The following is a 23,453-nucleotide window of genomic DNA, read 5'->3' as shown; positions in this document are numbered from 1 at the left end:
GAAGAGGATGATGTTTCAGAGTCTGGAATTCACTTCCACTGGACTCAAAGGTTAAAGAATGCAACATGAGCAATGACAGAGCCTGAAAAAAATAATAAGCCAAACTGGGTGCTGTTTGATTTCTCCTATCTGAAGGCTAAATGCTGCTCACTTGAAAACACAGGATACAATTCAGCCTAAAACAATAGGTTCACTCTCTTCTCTGGATTCCTAGTTAATTATACTCTGTGCACTACTCATTTTTGCCTCACCACACTAAAATTGTTCTTAACTCCTTCTTACTTATTTAATGTAGACAGTCCTATTACCAATGCTATAAAGCTAATCCTGTCCCAGGAACATGCAAGCCCAGTACTTTGAATCCAAACCAGTATCTCTAATTTTTTAGTGGCTGCATGCAGACAAACTCAACGATGCTTGGATTCAAGAGAGTGAAAGTTGGATGTACTAAATCAAAGGTATCTGTGAGGGCTTAGAGCAAGCTAAAGGGAATGTCATTTCCACTCCAGAGGCTCTATTTCTTTCCTTAGAGTTATTAGGAAAAATTATCCTTCAGCTTCCTTGGACTCCTAGCATCAATAGTTGGGGTAAGATTGAGTTAAGATAGATCCTGAGAACCTAGAGAAAAGAAGCTAATATTTTATTTTACCTTTCTTTCTGGCTTGAATGATGGGGAAGTTTGGGCAAAGGATGGAAGTTTAAATTATAAGATCATCAACAGCTGACTCTCCTTTATAGGAATCAGGAGAAATGGTCTGAGGTGTTTCATGGTAGATCTTCTGAAGGTCCCTCAGGTAAATGGAGGTCAGCAGAAAGGGTCAACTATAGCCAGTAAAGACTGCGGCAGAGGGGGGTCCCTCCATCTCAAAGATAGTAGGAAGTTCCCGCGAGGGTCTTTCCTGGTTTTTCCGGGAACCCTTTCGAAATCCTATGGGACAATGGATTGCTACAACAGATTTTTTTTCTGCTCTCTATATATGCCTAAAAATCTTTACTTTTCCTAAAGTGCCTTGGCACATCTGTCCCACGGCCTGCGGTGGCGGCGGCCCCCACCAGTGCTCCAAACTCCTGGAACTGAAGGCACGCCAAAATCGACTTGGGGAAGTCACTGGTGTGCCCTAACATATGCCTAAAAACCTTTACTTTCTCTCAACTACCGTGCTGTTAGCACACTGCACATTTGTCCAGGGGCCACAGCGGCCACTTGCTACTGCTCGGACTTGCTCCCCACCAGGTGCTCCGTGCTCTGAGTCCCAGGGACTCATATGTCGTGAAAAATCGGCTTCAGACAGATATCCTGCTTCTAGGTAGGCAATTGCTGGGGACCCTATGCACACACAGATGGCTTTAGATTACACTGCCTCAGGCTCCACAGGCAAGATTTCAAATTTCCAGCAAAACACCAGCTACCATGTTGGTTTGGGGAGGAGGTGGGTGGAGCCATGGCTTCAATGCTGTCTCCACACGGTTTCAGGCCCATCTTGACTTAGAGCAATTCTGCCCCTATTCTATTCATCAGCAAGCCATGCGCTCGCCCCTCCCCCACTCCTGCAAAACTGATGGCTTCTATCCACTGGCTTCCAATATTTCTGATTTCTAAGGTGCTATTTTCAAGCTTAAAACATCTTTTCTTCCTGATTTCTGTACACTCTGCTCTTAAATATATATATATATTTAAAATGCTTTAAATTCTTATATAATAATTTATGTAATTTTCTCATTGGGTTTACATTTATAAGACTTCCGTAATCATAACTAACTGTTTATTTTATCTCCTTTTAGACTAGGACAATGCAGCCAAAGGGTACACTGTTTTCATAGCTGCCTCCACAAGCCATGGCTACCTGCCAGCAGACTGGCCTCTGGAAGTCAAACGCTCCCATGCAGGTTTGTCCTCTGTGCCCAGCCATGGAGGCTCAACCAGCACAAGAGCCACAGACACTTCCAGCCTTTCAGCTCCTTGGCTGGAAGGACAAATGGCGGAGGACAAATGGCTCCCTCATTCAGCAACCTCCATCACCCTTTCCCAGCCCAGGATAACATTGCAGGTCTGTTTTGGCCTCACACTGGGGTCCCATGGACATGTTGCCAACTTCTGTGTTGGGAGACTTCAGATGCCTTCTCAGTTCTCTTCATATGCAGGAGACCAGGCCTTAAGCCTAAGTCCTAGAGTTGCTATTGTCAGGCCTAGACACAATATGCCTTGTTACCAGACACAAGAAACAGACCTGAATGAAACCTTTTTACCATCCCTTTATTTAGCTAAAGGACAATAAATGTTCACAGCAGTCTCACCTATGTCTCATGGGAAATAACTAGATACAAAGGTCCCCCTCAAAAAAATATTGTTTGAGAGTCTAAGAAAATGCCTTAAGATTGGTAAACACCAGTTATACATGTTTGAGAGTCTAAGAAAGCCTCTTAAGATTGATAAACCCAAGATATACATGTTTGAGAGTCTAAAAGCATCTTAAGGTTGATAAATGCAAGTTTTAAATGATTGAATGTCTAAGAAAATGTTTTAAGGTTGGTAAATACACGTTATAATGGTTGCAAGGTCTAAGGTGATTTAAGGTATCCTAAATAGGTAAAAAGGCTTAATATTTCCTCCTGTTGCTATGCTACTGTTATTTTGACTGTCCAGAGCTTTGACTGTCGCGACCGGCCTTTGCCGATAAGGACGACGCAACAACCGAGGATTTCTTCAGCGGCAAGTTTATTGTACAGCTCTTTCTTGCAGATGGTGAAGGACCCAGACCCCGGGTTGTGCTCTGCTTAAATAGCCAGCAGAGAGGCGTGTTCATCTGTAATTGGTGCTCCACATAATACCCAATTAACATGTGATCTCCCATTGGAGGATCACACAATCCTACATTAGCATAAGGCGGCGCATGCGCAAATTGCGAAGCAATGCTGACAAGAAGCGCGAAAATGCTGGCAAGAAGAACCAGGAAGCAGGAAGCCGGCGCCATCTTGTAATGGCGGGAGCGGCTCCCGACATTTGACCTTTATCAATAGAGCTCTGATTTACTACTCTAACTCTAACACAAAAACATTCCACTATACTACCCACTATCATGGTTCCAAGCTCAAAATTTTAAATCACCATAATGTGTACTTATACTAAAGGTTAAGATCAAGTGAGCTTTTGTCCCTTCTACTTCAGGAAAGGCTTCTGCCTTTTCAGAGCTCACCTTAAAGAATGCTTATGCTGTTTACACAAATGTGTATGTCTACTGTCTTTTCTACTATGTATATTTCAGTGCAGATTACAATTGTGATGCTAACATATGTCTAAAGTTTTATCTCCTTCGTAAAACTTAAAAGTAATTCTTGTAAGCTGCAGGAAATCCACCTGAACCCACCTCTTAGGTCAATTGGGCTCCAGATAAGTACTGTACTTATTGCCTATCTCAGAAGGTGAGATTCCTTCCCTTTCCCTGGTTTTGGGACTTCCCTGTCCTGGCTACCACATTGCTATCTGCTGCATGCCACACCGGCTGGATTGGGGAGTTCTCCTCATTGGCCAGCCACTGGTAGGTAATGAGGTGAATTGGTAGGTTTGCCTCATTAATCAGCATAAAACTTGGTAGGGGAAGCTTGATCATTCAGTGCCCGGCAACTTCCTACTATCTTTTGAGTTGGAGGGACCCCCCCTTCAGTCTTCACTGGCTATGGTTGACCCTTTCTGCTGACCTCCATTTAGGACTTCCTCTTTCCCCTGGGAGAGATCTTTTCCCTCTACATGCACAGTTTCTTCCCCTCACGCTCGCCTATGAAAATCCTAGCACTAGGTAAACTGTGTCTTCTATGGGCAGCCATGCCCCTGGTCTCTGGCCAACACTGATGAGTTGTTGGATCAGGTAAGACCACTCTACTGGGTCAAACCTTGCTCTTGGGACACCTTGACAAGTCACTGACTCTTACCCTCCCATTGGGAATAGTCCATTTGTCCGTTCCTCCAGATTCTCCTCTGGGATGTATTCTGGAGAATTTCAGGTTTCTATACCTAGTGCCTGCTAAAGCACTAGGGGCTCTAAGTTTACACACTTCTGTAACCAAACTTGGCCTCAATTTCTTTAGTTGACAGATCCAAAGCAAAGCCTTTTTAATTATTGCCAGTGATTGGGTAAATGAAGGTTCCCCAGGTAAATGGAGGTTCCCATGTTCCCACGTCTCTTTGATCCACATCTTCCTGTTTTCACTCTCCCAAAAGTTTTATATGCACACATAAAGGATTTTCTCTATAACCTACTTAACTTTATCTTTAGCCTATGTAAATGTTTCAGGATCCTGCCAGACACAGATGTTTCCTATATCACAACAGTGCCAAAGCAGCTAGCACAAGTGTTCCAGTCTGACCTCACAGACTTCCATCAAGCTGGACCTGCACTTTCCCTCCAGCCATGGATGTTCTTATAGATCTTGGACAGCATCAAAACAGCATGTTCTTCCTGGACTTGGCCACCATTTCAGCCTTTTGTCCCCACTACAGCTCTCCCAGTGTCAGCAGGAAGTAGCCAGAAGAGAATCTATGCCTGTTATTAACTTATTATTTACAAAAGGTTGTAATGGTGTGCTTCAGGACCAGGACAAGCAGCTCCAGGTTCTCTCAGTGTTCCTCAGTCCATACCCGCTGTCTTGCATGGCTGGCAACTCTCTACTGGCAACCCTCTACCCTAAATTTTCCAGGGCAGAGGCTTTCGTTCCTCCTCTTGACCATGTAATCTGGCTATTTTGTTGCTATTATTTCTTCTCTCTCTCTTAACCCCTTGCATGGCAACCATATCTGCTTCTAATGAACCTAAATTTATATGTTTTAACTTATCTTACATGAGAAGCAACCTAACTTCCTCATTTTTTAATTATAGTAAAAGAGAGGAATGTTAGTATTTAGGCACCTGCTTCTGGGTTGCCTAGCAACCTATGATGTCATCATGTGTCGCTGGCCAGGTGGCCACATCTGGAAGGCATGGTTACCTTGTTCCTTAAAGCGAGAGAAGGGAGAGCAGAACATGATGGGGGGAAAGAGAGAAGGGTGCCCTGACAGAGAAAGGGGAGAGGGCAGGGAGTTATCAAGAGGGCAAGAGGGGCCAAGAGACAGCAAGAGCAAGAGAAGTCAAGAGAGGGCAAGAGAGGGCCAACATGGCTAGTCGGTTCCTTTAAGGAACAAGGTAACCACGCCTTCTAGATGTGTCCATCTGGCTGGCGACACATGATGACACCATAGGTTGCTAGGCAACCCAGAAGCAGGTGCCTAAACACTAACTCCTTCATGGTTCTTTTCCAGAAAAGGGGGGTCATGCAAAGAAGGGAGGAATAGAGAGAACATAATATACCCTAGAAAAACTCTGTCTTTGTTCAAACACTGTCTTCGTTCAAACAAGCAACAAGATCACCATGACTTAGACGAAGTATCCCCTCCTAAATCACAAAGTCCACTTCACATTCACATCCTTCCAGACACAAATCACAAATAGAAAAAATGCAAACAAGCCAATAGGATGTACTAGAAGCAGAGCCTCTGACTGACTGTTCTATGGCTGCAGCACTCTCTTAAGAGACATGCCTGTTTTCTCCCTCTTCTGATGTCCATCCTGTTTGCCTTTCTGAATGAGGATTAATCATCTTTCTTAAGGTCCTCCTTCTTGATTAGCTTCTTTAGGTGTACAGATTTTAGAATGATTATCCTATATTATAGTGGCCTGCTCTTTGATTACCTCCCCCTGAGGGAGGTGCAGCCTAACCAGGCCACAGAGGAAGACAATGCAGCCAGTCCTGATGAGACATGATAGGCTAGGGTCAGATGGTCCCCTATCAATGGACTGAGGGAGCGGCATGGATGGAGAAGAGGGAGGGAGGGTGGAATTGGGAGGGGATAAAGGAGGAGGCCACAAGTGGGATTAAAAGTGAGTAAACTATAATTAATAAAAAGTAAATTAAAAAAAGAGAGACATGCCTGGCTAAAAAGAAAATCCAACTCTCTGTCCTCTTTCAATTACAAACTTCCAACAATGTAAGAACAAGTTAGGAAGCTTCTCTAAATACCCATCTCAATTTACCTCTAATTTTTTCACCTTCCCATTAGCTTATGAACTTACAAAAAAAAATACCAATATATTGTCCTCTAAGCTAGTCATTGTATTCTTTGGGAAAACAGAAAAAAAAACAAAACAAAACAAACAAACAAACAAAAAAAAATCCAGGGGCCTTGGAGAAATCTAAAAAGCATGATGATGAGATATTTAGTCAAAGTTCTAATTCCCATAAGCCCTGTCTACAGGTCCTTCAAGACCAAGAACCCAGTGACTAGAATTGCAACACTCAAGAGTTAACCACTGATATAAGATAGAGAAAGCCTTATTGTTGGAATAAAAACTTACATTAAGAAATGTAGCAACTATAAAATGATCAGAAAGATCCATATGAGAAATGAAAGAAAAATTGCCTTATATTTCAAAGGTTCAATTGAAGCTTCCAAGAAATTCACCAACTTGGATACCTTATAATCTGGAACCTATGATCTTTTAGGTCAGCAATCTGTTAGTGAGTCAGACTACAACATTCACAAAAAGCTTCAAAAACTACAGTTTGGATTCCAGACACCACTCATTCAACTTTTAGATTCTGGTTTTATAGTATTCAACACACACACACACACACACACACACACACACACACACACACACACACGATATGACAAAGGTCAATGGGAAAAGAGGAGAGGAGAAAACAGGACCCAAATAACTGTGCTTGCCTTTGAGGGTACTATTGGCCACACTCATCCACCAAGAGGTCACCAGGCAAAGTCTCAGACATTGAAAAAAATCAAAGGCTCGTTTGCTTCAGGTGCAAAGGTGTAGGCTATTGTGCACAGCAGCCATGCAATAGAAGGGCTGTCCCTATCCCCAGTGTGAAACAGGGCCAATTCTCAACATCAGGACCATTTTATACAAATGAGCATACCTGTGGAATAGGGGCTCTGGCTCCTGATACCTGTTTTTGTTGAAGAGCTTTACCCTACAGATGGCAGGCAAGAACATTCACCTGCTTAGAAAGACTGAGCTAGTTAGTCTTTACACTTTGCTTTGTCAGCACAGCACACAGTTTCTTGTGGAGCATGTGTTTTTCCTCCTGGCCTCAAGCTTCTGGAATAATGACTCAAGAGACTCAAAATACCTAGCCACAGTCTTTCCTGACTAGCTTATAACTTAAAATAACACATTTATACTAATCCACATCCTGCCATTTGGCTGGTTACCTCTGCTCAGTAATCATGTGTCTATCGTTTCACATACTTCTGGGCGAATCTCCCATGCCTGGCTCTATCCCGGTTCTGTTCTGCCTTCCAAATGCCTCACTTTCTATTCTACCTCTCCCTATATATCATAGGGTTTTTCATTGACAGGCAATGCATTCATACAGTACACAAGATAGTCTCTCTATAGCTCCTACCCAAAAGGGGATGAAAGATAGTTTATTTTATAACCAAATATTTGTGGAAATGGCCTAGAACACAGATTTGGGTTGCCCTAAATTCTAAGTCCTAATGAAGTGGCAGTTTTATGAATATTTCATATTAACAGAATAAGGCTATAAATGAGAATGTTTTCAAATGTATTGGAGGGTACATTAGGTAAGCTGGTAGCAAAACCAGAGAATTCTTTTGTAAGCCTTACATTCTATAAGACAGCATTTACAATGAATCCTTACCTGAAGTAAGGTTGTCTACAGCTCTCAGGTCTTGCAGACACATATCTGCATAGGTTGACAAAAGTTGACATGCTTCTAGCAGTTTTCTTTTTGCTCAGAATTCTAAGATTTTTTTTTTCTATCTCTGTAAAGGGTGACACTAGAATTTCATTCATAATATTACTGAATTTATAAATCACTTAAAAATAAAAATTTATTTTTATGTGTTTGCATATGTATGTCATGTGCATTTCTAGTATCCATGGAGGTCAGAATAGGAATTGGATATCCTGGAACTATAGGAATAGAAGGTTGTGAGCTATGATGTGAACACTGGGAACCAGACCGAGGTTGTCTGCATGAACAACAAGTGTTTGTAACTTCTGGGCCATCTCTTCAGTGACCTAAAGATTAGTTTTGATAAAATATTTAATTATTTTCATGATATTAATCCTGCCAGTTCACCAGCAGAGATGGGTGTTTTCATCTTCTAGCATCTTTTTTTTTTTTTTTTTTACTTCATTCTTCAGTGTCTTCATTGTAATTATCTTTCATTTTTTTGGTTAGGTCAATTCCAAGATGTTTTTTGAGGCTATTGTAAAGAAGATTGTTTTCCTGATTTCTCTATTACTCTGTCACAGGTACATAGAAAAGTTACTTATTTATGTATGTTGGATTTATATCCTGATGCTTTGCTAAGAGTGTTTTGTGAACTGTATGAGTTGTCAGCTCTAGGAGTTTCCTGATGAGGTCCTTAAGATCTTTTGGGTATAGAATCATTTCATATGCAGAAATACTTTGACTTCTCATTTTTCAACTTGAATCCCTTTAATCTTATTTTGTCTGTTGCTTTAGGTAAAACTTCAATTACTATCTTGAAACTGAGTGGAGAAAATGGATACTATTGTCTTCTTCCTGACATTAGTGAGTTTTCAAGTTTTTCTCCATATTTTAAAACACGGGCTACATGTTAATCACATATAACTTCTATTATGATGAAATATGTTCCTTCCATCCTTCGTCACTACAGGTCTTCAACACGAATTATGACAGGATGTTGGATTTTGTCAAATAGTGTTTCTGTTTCTATTACAATGATCATGTAGCTTCTGTAATTTATGTGATGAATTATATTTATTGATTTACATATATTAAAAATTCCTACAGTTTGGAATGAAGGCAACTTGATAACAGTGATTTTTTTATCTTTTGTTATATATAATTCATAGGCAGTTTAATTATTATTATTATTGCATCTATATTCATCAGTGAAATTGATCTGTAATTTTCTTTTATTGCTGTGCATCTGTTTTGGTATCAGTTTAAGACTGGCTTTGTGGAAAAAATAGTTTTAAAATGATCCTTCTCTATTTTATAGAATAATTTGTCAAGTAGTGGTGTTAATTCTTCTGGTAGAATTGCAGTGAGTCCACATAGACTCAGGCTGTTCTTAGTTGAGAGTTTCTTTTTTTAAATTATGTTCTATGCTACAAATTTGTTTGAATTGTTTATACCATCTTTCTAAAGGAGATGGTGAAGTATTGAATCCACCCACTTACAGAGGAATTTTAGTTCAGAACATGGCTGCTCTGGTAAGAGAAAACATCCAAAGAGCTTCTAGGTCTGTGTGATCTAGCTGGAATACAGAAATACCTTTAACCCCAGGTGACAGAGGCAAGCAGATTTCTGAGTCTAGTACAGCCTAGTATAGACCAAGTTTCAAGTAAAGTGTAGGTCCAGGCATAGTGGTACACGCCTTTAATCACTCAGGGGAGACAGAGGCATGCAGATCTCTGAGTTCCAACCAGTGCTGTTCAGTCAGTTTAGCCGAATCAGTGAGCTGAGAGAGAGTGCAGTGGAGTTGGGTTTGTGTAGCTCTGTTCATGGAATTCAGAGGCAGTTTTCATCAGGACAGTTTTATAGAGACAGATTGCAGAAAGAATGACCTAGAGACAGGTGAAAACAGAACAAGCAAGAAAATGAGAAGGACATAATGAAATCTATACACCTAAAAAAGATAATCAAGAGAGCGGACATGGGGTAAGATGATCAATCCTTGTTTAGAAAGACAGATGGGATGTGCATTGAATGTATGACAGGAGTCTACTGAGGGCATCTGAAAGACTCTAACTAGCAGTGTTTTCGAAGCAGATACAAAGACTCATGACCAAACCTTCAGCAGAGTACAGGAAATCATATGAAAGAAGGGGAATTAGTATGATGGGGAAAGGATAGGAGCTCCACAAGGACCAAATATATCTGGGCACAGGGTCTTTTCTGAGACTGAAATTCAACCAAGGACCATGTATGGATATAACCTAGAACCTCTGCTCGGATGTAGCCTGTGGTAGCTCAGTAACCAATTGGTTTCCCATAGTGAGGGGAACAAGGACTATTTCTAACAGAAACTGAATGGCTGGCTCTTTGACCTCCCCACCCCCCAAGGGAGGAGCAGTCCTGTTAGGCCACAGAGGAGGGCTTTGCAGCCAGTCCTGAAGATACCTGATAAAACAGGATCGGATGAATGGGGAGATCCCCCCCTATCAGTGGACTTGGAAGGGGGCATGGTGGAGATGAGGGAGGGTGGGGTTGGGAGGGAATGAGGGAGCAGGATACAGCTGGGATACAGAGTTAATAAAATGTAACTGATAAGAAAAAAAATAGAATTAAAAAAAAAAAAAGAAAATGAGAAGAAGCCAGAATATTAGAACAGATTTTTAGAGTTAGTTTGAGGCCAAACAGAACAATTTGATCAGAGTCTGAGAGAAGCCAGTTTGAATCAGTCAGCTTGGTGAAGAGTTTGAGCCAGAAGAGCTGAGTTCAGCCAGCCAGCCAGAGTTCAAAAAGATCTACAAAGGGTGAATTTATTCAGCAGTAAGTCTCAGAGGTTGAGTACATTCTAGGCCTAGATTAGAGTGTACTGAGACTGGAAACTTCTGGGACTAGGCCTAGGTTGGTAGACAGAGTAAGCCTCCAAGACTACAATTGCTTCTGGTGAATAAAAGATACTTTTTGACCTCAAAAGGAGAAATATCTGTTATAGGAAATGTGCTTGCCTGTGTTGGATGTGTACATGTTCGAAATTGTAATGTGTTTTTCATGGATTATTCCGTTGATGAGAATTAAATGACATTGGTTTATTTGAACTCTATTTTATCTGTTTTTTGGAATAGTGGTTTTCTTTCTATTTTTTTTCTTTCTTTCTGCATTTGCTTGTTATTTTCACCATCCTTTTTTTCTGAGTTTTTTTTCATCTTTTAAAAATATATTTATTATTATTACTATTTACAATTTATTCATTTTTTAACTTTTATTAATTACACTTTATTCACTTTGTATCCCCTCATAAACCCCTCCCTCCTCCTCTCCTAATCCCACCTTCCCTTCCCCTTCTTCACGCATGCCCCTCCCCAAGTCCACTGATAGGGGAGGTCCCCCTCTCCTTCCTCCTGATCTTAAGTCTATCAGATCTCATCAGGAGTGGCTGCATTGTCATCTTCTATGGCCTGGTAAGGCTGCTCCCCCCTCAGGGGGAGGTGATCAAAGAGTAGGCCAATCAGTTTATGTCAGAGGCAGCCCCTCTTCTCATTACTATGGACACTAAACTGCCATGGGCTACATTTGTGCAGGGGTTCTAGGTTATCTCCATGCCTGGTACTTGGTTGAAGTATGAGTCTCTGAAAAGACCCCTGTGGTCAAATTTTCTGGTTCTTTTGCTCTCCTTGTGGAGTTCCTGTCCTCTCCTGATCTTACTATTTCCCACTTCTTTCATAAGATTCCATGCACTCTGCCCAACAGTTGACCATAAGTCTCAGCATCTGCTTTGATAGTCTGCAGGGCAGAGCCTTTCAGAGCCCCTCTGTGGCAGGTTCCTAGGTGTTTCCTGTTTTCTTCTTCTTCTGATGTCCACCCTTTTTGCCTTTCAGGATGGAGATTGAGCATTTTAGTTAGGGTCCTCTCTCTTGCTTAGTTTCTTTAGATGTACAGATTTTAGTTAAGTTTATCCTATGTTATAAGTCTATATGAGTGAGTATATACCATGTGTGTCTTTTTGCTTCTGGGACAGCTCCCTCAGGATGAAATGTTCTAAGAAAAAAGTAGATGAACCCAAATTGAAAAAAGTAAAAGAATAACAAAATGATTTAAACAAGAAGCAAGGTTTACTAAAGATTTTATTAAAAAAAATTACCTACAAGAAATTGAAAGGCAAAAAATTTAAAAACTCATAAAAGTAAGGTCTTATAATCTAAACTTAAAGTTGTTCTTTAAGTTAATGAGCAATTTTAAAAGATGTCCCATGAATAAGCAATGCTCTAAAATTCGTAATTACAGACTATAACACTATTCCTGGCTTTTTCTTTAACAAAAATGCTACAATTAGCAGGAGTCAGCTCTGTGGTATGACTGCAGAGAACAATAATGTGTGGTAGGTCTAAAAAGACTTCAATTTATTGTTCATTCAAACACAGCCACTTACCTGGTCAGATCCACACATACACCAAGGAGTTATGCAGGGCGTGGCTCAGCCAGCTGGATAACCTCTGCGCCCTTCTGAATGAAGCACGACCACTTATCTTATTGATGAAACAGTCTCTTGGACTGTCTATCAGTGCTAGACAACTGGATGAGCCAAGCAAATTATATTTCTTTAACAAAAAGATCTAGAATTGGAAGTACTTTTTTTTTTTTTTAACTTTCACATATTTTCCTCATACACCACTTAAAAGTATTTCAGCATTCCTGGGAAAGAGGGCTGAGTTTTTTTTAGGAAGCTCTGGGCAAATACCATTTATACTGTTCGTTTAGATTCTCAGGATCAAGAGATGATAGGTCAAAAAGCATTAATTGCCTTTGTTATAGTCACTTAAAACCAAACAATTTATACAGGACTATGTTCATAAAAATGTACAAAATGACGGGAAAGTCACAGAAATAATTTACTACTCAATCTCAAATACACAAATATACTTAAGAAAGAGAAGTTTTATTAGGGCAATTTCACTTTATTTTTCCATACAGCAAAGTCAACTACTGCAGTAATAATAAAATAAGCATAAAACAAATTGCAGCCCTAGACAAAATACATAATTTTAAGCAACTACAAGCAGAAAGTAAGTTGTGATTACATAATAGTAAAACCAAGCACATTGTCCTTTCAGCAGATGAAAGTGGTTGGGTTGCTGATAAGTGCAACATCAGTAGCCAGCTGGAGTGGAGGCTGGGCAACCAAGTCATTAAACAAGTGGCCATTGTCACATTTGGCTCTTTTGAGTGCTTCTGAGTTGAAAATTAAAAGTGAAATTTGAATTTCTTTTTTCACCTGCGGAAAGAACAAGATCTACAGCAATTAAAAAACAATCACATAACAACTACAGGTGTGCCGTTTGGTTTGCCTGTTTATGGTTTAAATTTTGTGAAAGTCAATACTTGTTTTGAAGATTTTGAACAATAAACCATTGAAATTGGCAGAAATTGATTTGAATAATATATGTCCTTAGCATAGTTCTTTCTCTCTTTTTTTTTGTTGAAGTTTTAAACATGCAGTAGTTTTGAAAACAATGTAAGGAATATCTGATCCATGATTTCACCTTAATGGCTGAAGTACCTGCTATTTTTGGTAATGATCTTCAGGCAGATTTGGCCCAATGGAGTTTTGTCAGTCATGAGATCTCGGAAGGATGGCAAATCTTTCCAGCTGAAAAATCCTGGCAAACTACAAGCTGTCCACAAAAAGCAAAGCAATGTGTCTGAAGGGTATGGAGTGCTAACTCTGTGCCACTTTTGCAAGCAATTTTGCTCAGTCTGTCATTTCATTAGCCTTAACAAAACTCCTTGTAATTATAGACGTTTTTATTCAAAATAAGATCTTGCTATTATACAGGTTTCTCTCTTTTGACTATATACAGAAGTGCAAAAAGTCAACCTTCTCTCTAGACTTCCCAACATGCTAAATTGCAGCATCATCAACCCTCAAGAGTTTGCACACACGCTAAAATTCTCATTACGTAAACTTTGAGTATTTGGATTATCAACAAAAAGTCCCTTGTTCTATTTATTGATTATGCAGCTTATTTATAACAAGGCCTGATATTCAGGGATTTCAAAAATATTAAACAATACTTTAACATTTGAAATGGATACAGTAGAAAATAAATTTTATTCTAATATCTAGGATCTAGATCTTCTCATAATAACTAATTACAAACAAAATAAATCATCAAAATATTACTCAATTGTCTGCCAGGATTGTTGCCATAGCAACAACTTAACTTCTTACTTAGCAATGATTATATATTTATAAGATATCCATATAAAAGATCTTTGTTCTTTTAATGAAAACTAGACAAGAACAATGACTGACATTCTTATACTGTAATATTAAATCAGTAAAATATAAATCATTTAGTTAACAATAATACGGATATTCATATGACACTACATGTAATTTAAAACTGAGTATGTTATGCAGAAAAAAACTACTTTAACTTTTTTTGTATTTTGAAAAATTCATTGGTAAAATCTAATAAAACAAGAGTCTATAAACTGAAATGGTATTCAATTGTTAATAGAAAATGAAAATCTAATAAATGTAGGAAATGAAAAACTACATTTTAACAAGAAAAATAAGTAATATTCTATAATGTAACTAACTACAATAACATGTGAAGTCACCATTACTCTCTTAACACGATTGAAATTACATTGGTATGGGTTCCAACCCGTAATGTAATAATCTAAGGCTTTAATAGATGTACAGTACAATCAGTAAAATCAACACATCAGTCTTATATTAGAAAGCATCTCTCTCAAGCATAAAAACTTGCAGTAAACTTGGAAGTATGGAAAGTTCTATAACAGAACTCTCACTTCTCCCATTCCACACTAGAACTGCCAGTCACCTGGCCCCTACTCAGCGACTTTTAGAACTGCTGAACAGAGCAAAAATATCCTTTACTAGCTGCAACATCCAAACCACAAAAAGGGGGAATTCCTTTGGATGAATCCATTCTTAAAAACTGAATGCACATCTATTTTTAAAATTTTTTTAAAAGGCTTTCTAAGGCTATAAGCAGTTAATCTGAACAAAAGAATCACATATAAAATTCACCCATGTACTTAACCCACCCAATTACTAGGTTAATTAAACATTTCCCATTTTCATATTTTGGTTTATCATGCATCTGATGACAGTGCTGTTCTCTTTGTTTAGAGTCACTATTTTGAATGTGACTGTGATGAAGCATTTAAGCAAACGTGAAACCATTTCTGCAAAGCATTTATAGTCTTTTGACTTTTGACAGAGGCTATAAATAGAAGCAAAATAATTTCCTCAAATATTTTTTGTTATTGTGTCTCAGAAATGGCATATCCCTTTTGAATAACATGTTATATAGTAGAGTATGCATAAATATTACACTACAATGCATTAAAATAATTTTATATATCTATTATATATAGCTCCAGTATGTGGAAGTTTATCTGTATTGAGTTTGTTGTGCCGTCTATTGTTACTGTAGAGTTAAATTGGCCATTTCTGAGACAGCTTTGGTTTCAAAAACAAAAAAGAAAAAGAAAAGAATGGTGCCCTTTGATTGATTAGTACTAGCAAATAAGCAACAAAATGTGGCTCTGAAAACAATAACACTGAAGAAATAATACTCTAATTTGATGTACAGTCTATGGCACTTCATGAGAATCCTTGACAACATGGTACTTAAAGCCATGATGTGCTTTAAAATATACACAGTTGTGGTTTTGCTTGGCACATTCATCTCTGTCAGATCCCTCCCTCACCATGTCTTACAATCTATTACAGTAAAAATATTACTTTTAAACAAAAATGACTGTGCATGCGCGCTCTCAGCTCTAATGGCGATTTTAAATACAAGGTGCACCTTTGTTACTTGTAAACCTTGAAAGAAATAAACTTATTTTTAAAAAATTATATCTTGGTCTACAGACGTACCAATACATAATAGAATCATGGTTACACCATAGTCTGTCTTTTCAAGATGGCATGAATATATAGGAAACTAATTATGTATGCATATTTTAATGCATAACTCTGTGCTACAAAAGAAAGACAATGTTGTTTTAGATAGGAATATCACCTCAGCACAAATATCAATTGAATGTACAAAGTGTGTAGGCAACAGTGTGCAGCAGGTTCTCATGTTGTCTTTTCTTCTGGTTAACATGCAATACGTGGATGTCTTGTGGCTGAGGGATTTTTGTGTGTGTTGCTTGACGGTATATACAATATGGCTAATGACGTCGTCCTTACTCTAACCAAGCACACTGTCCTTTTCTTTTTGTATGATCTAGAATGGAAAAAGAGATGGTTTTTCTCAAAACATGTAATTATTTAAAGCATATTTTAATGTATCGCAATAATCATATAACACATGCATGCATATACACACACACCGACACATAGATAACATGCTGACAAAACCTCCTTCTAAACCTATAACCAACAAAGTAATGTTCTTATTCCATGCACTTGACCAACTATGAAGAAACTGCTTTTTTTATACACCCCTCACCTCTTCTGAGACTGTGCAGCCTGCCTATGCTGGAGCATTCTGGCCTTGCTGGCCTTGAACTCACAGAATTTTACTCTTTTTTTTTTTTTTTTTTTTTTGGTCCCAGGTACAGGAATTAATGGTGTGGACCATCACAACTGGCCAGAGCTGCTTTGAGAGAACTTACAAAATGGACAAAATCAACTTTAACAATTGTTAACTCCAATACATATTTGACAGGGCTCCTCATTCTTGGTCCATTTCTTTTTTCAGTGGCTCTGAAACTTCGTCCACCTTTCTCTCTGCTCTGGAACCCACCTGTGTCTGGTTCTTGCTATGAATTCTCATCACTTGGTTTTGCCCCAGCACTGCAGAGCCAGCTTGTGTCTGTCCCTTCGTCAAGATTTTTACTCTTCCCTTTCACACAACACCTTCACTGTCCAAATGCCTTCTTTTATGACTGCTGAGAAGAGGTGCTCCCATACTCTGCCTCAAAGGAAGCTCATTCAAAGCTCTCTTAGTGCACAGTTCTGAGATCATTTGCATCATGACAGCACCAACATGGTACCTAACACAAAGCAGTGCCAAAACCTTTCTTGCAAATATGTCAAGCAAACAAATGCATAAAAGGAAGCAACAAAGAACCAATCAGCCTACTGACCAGACTGATTTTAAATAGCACTTTGTAAATGTAAAAATAGAGGTACTTGTCACGTTTCTAAGCACATGATCTAACATAAGTTTGTATTTGTTGAATAACTATGTCCTCTAGGGATGAAAAACAGCCTACTCTGAAGGTATTGAAAACATTGTTACAGAAAGCAAACACAAGACTCAAGCCCGTGTGAGCAACAGCAGCAACTTTAGAATCCTATTATTACTAACAGTTATGAAGTGCTAACTATTCAGTAAATAATGTTTCCACATGTATGTGTCTGTATATATACACATATGTATGTATATACATACATACATATATGTGTAATTATTTAAGAGTTGGACACACCGTTTCCTATTGATCTTGTATACAGTGAAACAAGAGATGAGTTGGGTATATATTATCATATAGGAATGAGTAAAATAATACTTAAAATAAAATTAATAACTTATGTCTAGAGTTTCCAAAACACTGCCTATGAGCCAAATCTAGTCCACTGTCTATTTTGAAAACAAGAGTTTTCTTGAGGTATAGCCACATCCACTTATTTATATATTCTCTTACTGCTTTGACACTAAAGTGGGAGAACTACAGCAGAAACTGAATTTCCCATACATCCAAAAAACAACAGGTCTGTGGTCCTTTAAGATAAGTTCATCAAACCTTAACTCACATCTCCTAACTACCTCTATTATATTTATTCAAACCTGTATTTATTTGTAAAATAAAATTTAAAAACCCAAAATATACTATGCTTCAATATTTTGTATTTTACATGTTAACATATTCCAACAACAAACCGAGTGATTATAATGCGTAATAAACTTACTGTTTTATGACGACAGCTCTACATCTGGGTAACGTACTTGTGGCTAGTCAGATGTTCGGCAGATATTATGGGTATCTAGCAAATAAAAAATTATTTAATGAATGATCCATGCAAGCAAGCCAATCACCAAGAGATGAAAACGTCTTAATATTCAACTTATAAAAACAGTGAGATTCAGCTGTGAAGTGACAGCCCTCATCTGGTCAACATGACATTAAATTAATGTAAATGCAAATGCCAGAGGAGCAGCTCACTGCATGTAATCTTCATGTTAAATACTATTCTACAGATGTTACCAATACTTAGGAAGTAAGAGAAGTACAGCTACCAAAACTTCATGCAGAGCAGTTACTAAAAGAAGCCCTTTTTGTTGGCCTACACACACACGCGCACACACACACCCTTGTGGTTTCAAATATGTAGCAACGATACTGAAATCTAGAGTAAAAAAATGTCTTGCCTAATTTTGTGCAACCAAATTTCTAACATTTCATTCAGATCATAGTGTTCAACGTTTTCCCCAAATTAAGTATACCAGGTTGGAATTATAAAATCGTAATTCAGAAATAACTGAGAAAGAGAATAGCTTTGCTCCTGAACAGACTTTAGAATCACTACTAGACATCTCATTGCATTTTAAGTAGGCACTTAAAGAACTTGGGAGAAAATACAATGAGAAACTGGTACGGAGGCTACTTTTTTTTTTTTTTTTTTTTTTTAATAATCACAAAAGCCCAAGAAATCAAACTTCTGTCTTGATTCTTCTGCAACCTCAAATCAAAGGCTGCTAAGTGGGAGAGGCAGACCCTGTCTGAGGGCAGCAGAGGCCTGAAGACACTGGCTCTAACAGCACTGATTCGTTTCCTGGTTGTGTGAACCTAAGTAAAGCAACTGCTGACTGTGTTTAAACTTATTCTGTACAGTGACACTAAGTCCTTTTCAGAAAGTCTGTTGGGTAACAATGAGCTAACATACATGAAGGCTTTCGTTGTTATATTTAAATGTCCTAGATTATCTCAATCTACTGAAAACTATAATTCACTATGTCCCTTTTAATTGTCATTTCTTAGCTGACATTTTAAACAATTTTACAGCATTGGCAATTGGCACAAAGATGTGCTCCAAGCATAATGAAGCTTCTCATACCATTGTTCCTGCTGCTGCAGGACAGGATGTTGCACCCAACAGTGTGGAAACATCAATGATGGGGCTGTCGAAACATACCAAGGACCTTCAACACCACTTGATGCAGATGAAGGGCCAGCTATAGACTTCTGCATGCATGCAGGCTGCATGTTGTGGCATGAGCTATTTCCAGCATTGCTAATGTACTGTAGGCATATACATATGTATGTATATGTAGATATAATATATGTGTGGGTATATATATATATATCCATTCCCTTTTCTTTGGTTGTAAAATAGTAATAGTATGAAGATCCAGGAATTATGCATGAAATGGTCACAGCACAATGCAAGAAGTAAAGTGTCCCTACAACCCAAGTGGCCAAGGGTATGTTGAATTGGCTTTGATAGATTTGTGCTTACACCAGCAATTCTATAGTCATATAGGGTACACAGATGGGCCTCCAGCTTCATTGGTGTGCACCATAAAAACACTGCACTGAATCAACTGATATTTCTGCCAAACAAACTATCATGCCACATATGCACACGCTTGCATTCTTGTAAACGAGTCCTTTGTGTCTGCACAAATCCAAGGGTATTTTAGTAAGTCTGAAAAACCAATGATTTTTTTTTTGTCAAGAAATATTAAACTATGTCTGAAAATTAAAATTAAATCCCCTTAACATTATACTCTTGCAAGTTATTAATAGCTATCTTAATAGCTGAAAGTTCATCAACAGAAGAGGATATAGTGAAACAAAGTGCACGTTCCTCACAGTAATAACTCTTGGTCTGCTTGTTCCAAGGCACTATGCTGAGGCCCATCTGACAAGGGTTCTTTCTAGTCTCACTAGGCTCCATCCAGCCTCAGTTACTGGGATGCTGAACCTGGTTTAGTGCCTTTCACACATTTCTAACCCCACTGAACTGTGCCTTCATAGCAGGAATGTCTGCATATTCAAGGCCAGATTTATTCCTGGAATGTGAGCTTAATGAATCCAGAGCTGGAAAGTATTTTCTTTAAAAATGTTTTTTCAGAAAATGCTGGTGGGAGTAACGTCACTTTTGAATTCAAAATATCTTAAGTGACCATTTTACTTTAAATAGTCCATTCTTGTCCTTATAATTTAAGTAAACCCATCTGCTTGAAAGAATTCTGCATGCTTTTCTATCTTTCATATTTTAACCGAGCACAGGGTAATTGTCATTTACCATACATGATTCCTGCTCTTTCTTTCCTAAATCTCCACCATTTATGCTGGTTAACTGTAGAAATGAGAGCACATAATTTCTTTTTTGTTGAAATCAGCAAAAAATCAAAGCTGAGGGATGTTGTATTAATTTTAATAATCAATATGCTTATCAAAGGTTATAATGTAGAAATTTTATAACAAACTATTTACAAGAGTGGTCATTTGTGGCATAGGAATGCATTTCTTTTTCATTAAGAATTTAGGATAGAACTGAGAAACTATGTATCAGTTTGTTTTAATAGTAACCTCTGTAATTGCTTCCATTTTGGTTGGCCAATAAACTTATACAATTACTTAAGAAAAATGAGAATTGCTTGTGTAAATACCAGTTTAGTAGCTTCAGAAACAGAGCTGCGACAACTTTGGAGCACTTATAAAAAATGGCATAAAAGCAATCTGCTGCTAGTAATAGAGAGAATGTGTAGGCCAACAAGAGGTATCTTTGAAACCCCATGCTCATCAAAGCACCCTCTACAGCTCTCACGTACACACGAATCCCACTGAGCACAACGGGAGATCCATGTGCTAACGTTAAGGCTGTTGGACCGGGCCCTACCGAGAGTTGGTTTTTAAGAAACAAAGCTGTAAATGAGCAAACCTGGTTGGCTGTGGCTGTTGCAGCGAAGGGAACACTTGTGGCAGATGTTGTTGCTGCGGACACAGTGGCTGGCGTAGCACCGTGCACCATGGGAACTTTCGGAGGGAAAATCAAATAAGCAAACATACAGAAGAGTGTAGCAATATGGAAACCATGGCAACATGGAGGAAATCATTGGGCATGGTATTTATCATAGCAAGAAGCCATGTGACAGGACATCATCACCAGCGAGTGACATGCAATCACAGCGCAAAGCAGGACAACATTCCAAGGAGAGAAGGGGAGGGAGGGATGAAAGAGAAAAAAAAGGGGGGAAAAAAAGCTTGTTACCATTAAATCAAGAAAATTGACACAAACAGGCTTAATTTGCTAAGTTAAAAAACAAGAATTTTATATAGTGTTTATAGACATTAAAATAGAAATAAAATACAGGTATTTACTTTGTACAGTTATCCATTTGAATAAAAGTTCTTTTTTATTATTCACTATTATAAAAATATACAATCATTACTTTTAAGAGATAGACTTGTTTTTATATACCAGAACTCATAGTCCAATCAAAATCCACTAATAGTGACTAAAGGAAACTTGTGTGGAAAGAAAACATTTATGTGGGGCCATGTCAATTAAATAGAAAATGACATTTAATTGACAGGTGTTAGTAAAAAGGAAATGGACTTGCCCAATAGATAAAAGTTAAACTTAGCAGTGGATTTTGAGGGGCTGTGAGATGCACCATAGGTTTAAGATAATCAAGAAACAAAGCTGGCACCTACCAACACTTGTAGCGGGTGTCATGCACAATATTGAGCCTGCCCATCATGCATTGCAACAGGAAGGTGGATTTGAAAAGGGAAAAGAATTAAAACATCCCATCACACGTGTAATTAGGAAATTCATTTGAACAAAGAAGAAAAATTGTTATTATGGGAACAGTGGCATGTAACTGTCAGCACAATCAAACCATACAGTAGCATAGTGATCAGTTAGAACTAGTCCCAAGTGAAGAGTAAAAGCCAGTTTAACTGTGTGCTGGTACACTTTGTTTCTTTTAGCTGCTGCCTATAAATAGAGTAGGTTCAAGACAATTTTAACCTACTTAATTCCTTTCGAAGAAATTCTGTAATGTTTTGTTTTAATCCAGCCAAAAGCTAACTTACTGCTTTGCTACTTTAGAATCTGACACATGAATGCATTAATGTTTTCTGAATAATTAGAAATAGTATTTATTATTAAAATGCTAAAAAATTAAATGCACAGAACTGACTAGACAATGTAATGAGACAGAAACTCATTTTAACTCCTGGGCTTTGCTTCTCTGCTCAGTATTATGGCAACCATCCAGACACAAACGAGCTTGCAACCATCCAGGCACAAATCTGACTCAGAGGGCTATCACACAATAAATACACAGTATGTAAAAAAGTGCAAATTCTTCATTTCTTCAGTATAGAGCTCAAATGCAGAAACAGCATTGAGGCGGAGCATCATCTCTTAGGAATCTCAAACAAGTTTACCTGGAGGCATCTGGCAAAAGAGACTGATTTTCACTGCCAGACTCTCAGACTTCTTAGAATAGCCATTGTTTACAAAAACTCAAAGGCAAGAATTTGCTAATTAGACTTCAATAAAAACTCTGAGTGGGAGATAATGAGGATGTGCACGTCCGATGTGTGGCATTAGTCCTGATGTCCACAGTGGTCTGAATGTGAGAACTAAATACAAAGGCCACATTCACATATGGAGAACCTGTTCTCTCTACAAGATTATTTTAGATTTTTATGTTTTGAAATATAAAATGATTTTATATTTCTATCTAAATCTCCGAATCTTGGCACAACCTGTTTAAATACTAGCAGCATCTGGGATGAACATTTGTTAGAAAAATATCTGCCAACTGAGTCTCGTCAGAGATGGAGATGGTTTTACACAACAAACTGCCATTGAGAAACATAACTGAAATGCAGATTACTCAACTGGCATTGCAGTCACATCTGCAGTTCATCTGTTATCGGAATGACACTTTGAGTAATAGATCTAGACAAGCAAACTAATATTTTATAGGTAGGCATTATTTAAGACATTTGAGTAACTTTGTAAATTTTTACCACTACTATATGAAGACTTGTGAAGGGCAACAAAAACAATGAAACAGACCAATAACAAAGAATATAATTTAAGACAAACAGAGCAAGCAAAACTTAGTACTGGGCCTAGATTTTGTGAAAAGACACTACCTTCTAGGGCCGGAGGATTGGGAAAGAAAATGCCGAAAGATAAATGAAGGAGTACAGTGTGCTACATCAGGAACATGAGTGCCAGTTTAAGTATCCAAGCTCCAGGTTTTAAATTTAGCACTATGCTACAGTTTACTTATAGTCATTCTTTCATGTGTAACTGAGTCTGCATGTGCTGGAGGTGAGCCGACTTTAGATACTTTCCTAAAACCTTTAAGCTGTCATAACTGAATTTTTGATTTGGTTATCATCCTCATTATCATTGTAACCAATGCACACAGCTTCAAAAGGGATTGGTAGCAAATAAACACAAGGCAGCGATGAAGAGACTAGCTGGGGTGCAGTAACTCACAAGTATGAACACAGTGCTGTAGGACCCTCTTACCAAAACCAAAAACCATTTTTGAAATGACCACAATATTCTTTACTTTCAATGGGTTAATTTACCAATGATGCACAAATAGTCAATTTAAATTTTCCCTTGGTTTTCAGCACAAGATAAGACATAAGTGCATGTATTTATCAATTTCTAA

At 38.2% G+C, this 23,453-nt stretch overlaps 1 protein-coding gene across 10 annotated transcripts in view; it reads right to left on the bottom strand.

Annotated features, from left to right (window-relative positions):
* Nucleotides 1-12,655: 12,655 nt before the first annotated feature.
* Mbnl1 (muscleblind like splicing regulator 1) overlaps nucleotides 12,656-23,453 on the bottom strand; it is a 148,330-nt gene continuing 137,532 nt past the window's right edge. For 7 of the 10 annotated variants that reach the window (XM_055596708.1, XM_055596706.1, XM_055596712.1 and 4 more), the window contains 4 exons: nucleotides 21,460-21,495; nucleotides 20,684-20,778; nucleotides 17,705-17,779; nucleotides 12,656-16,013 (listed from right to left, as the gene is read on the bottom strand). In XM_055596708.1, the coding sequence (XP_055452683.1) occupies nucleotides 17,723-17,779; nucleotides 20,684-20,778; nucleotides 21,460-21,495 (188 nt within the window). In that variant the 3' untranslated portion in view covers nucleotides 12,656-16,013; nucleotides 17,705-17,722. The remainder of the gene's footprint in view (nucleotides 16,014-17,704; nucleotides 17,780-20,683; nucleotides 20,779-21,459; nucleotides 21,496-23,453) is intronic. The other 3 variants (XM_055596711.1, XM_055596713.1, XM_055596715.1) reach the window with 2 other exon arrangements.

The sequence above is a fragment of the Psammomys obesus genome, unplaced genomic scaffold (genome assembly GCF_907164565.1).
Source record: "Psammomys obesus unplaced genomic scaffold, mPsaObe1.curated_primary_1811, whole genome shotgun sequence".
NCBI classification, from domain to species: domain Eukaryota; kingdom Metazoa; phylum Chordata; class Mammalia; order Rodentia; family Muridae; genus Psammomys; species Psammomys obesus.
This window is presented reverse-complemented; position numbering and strand designations above follow the sequence as displayed.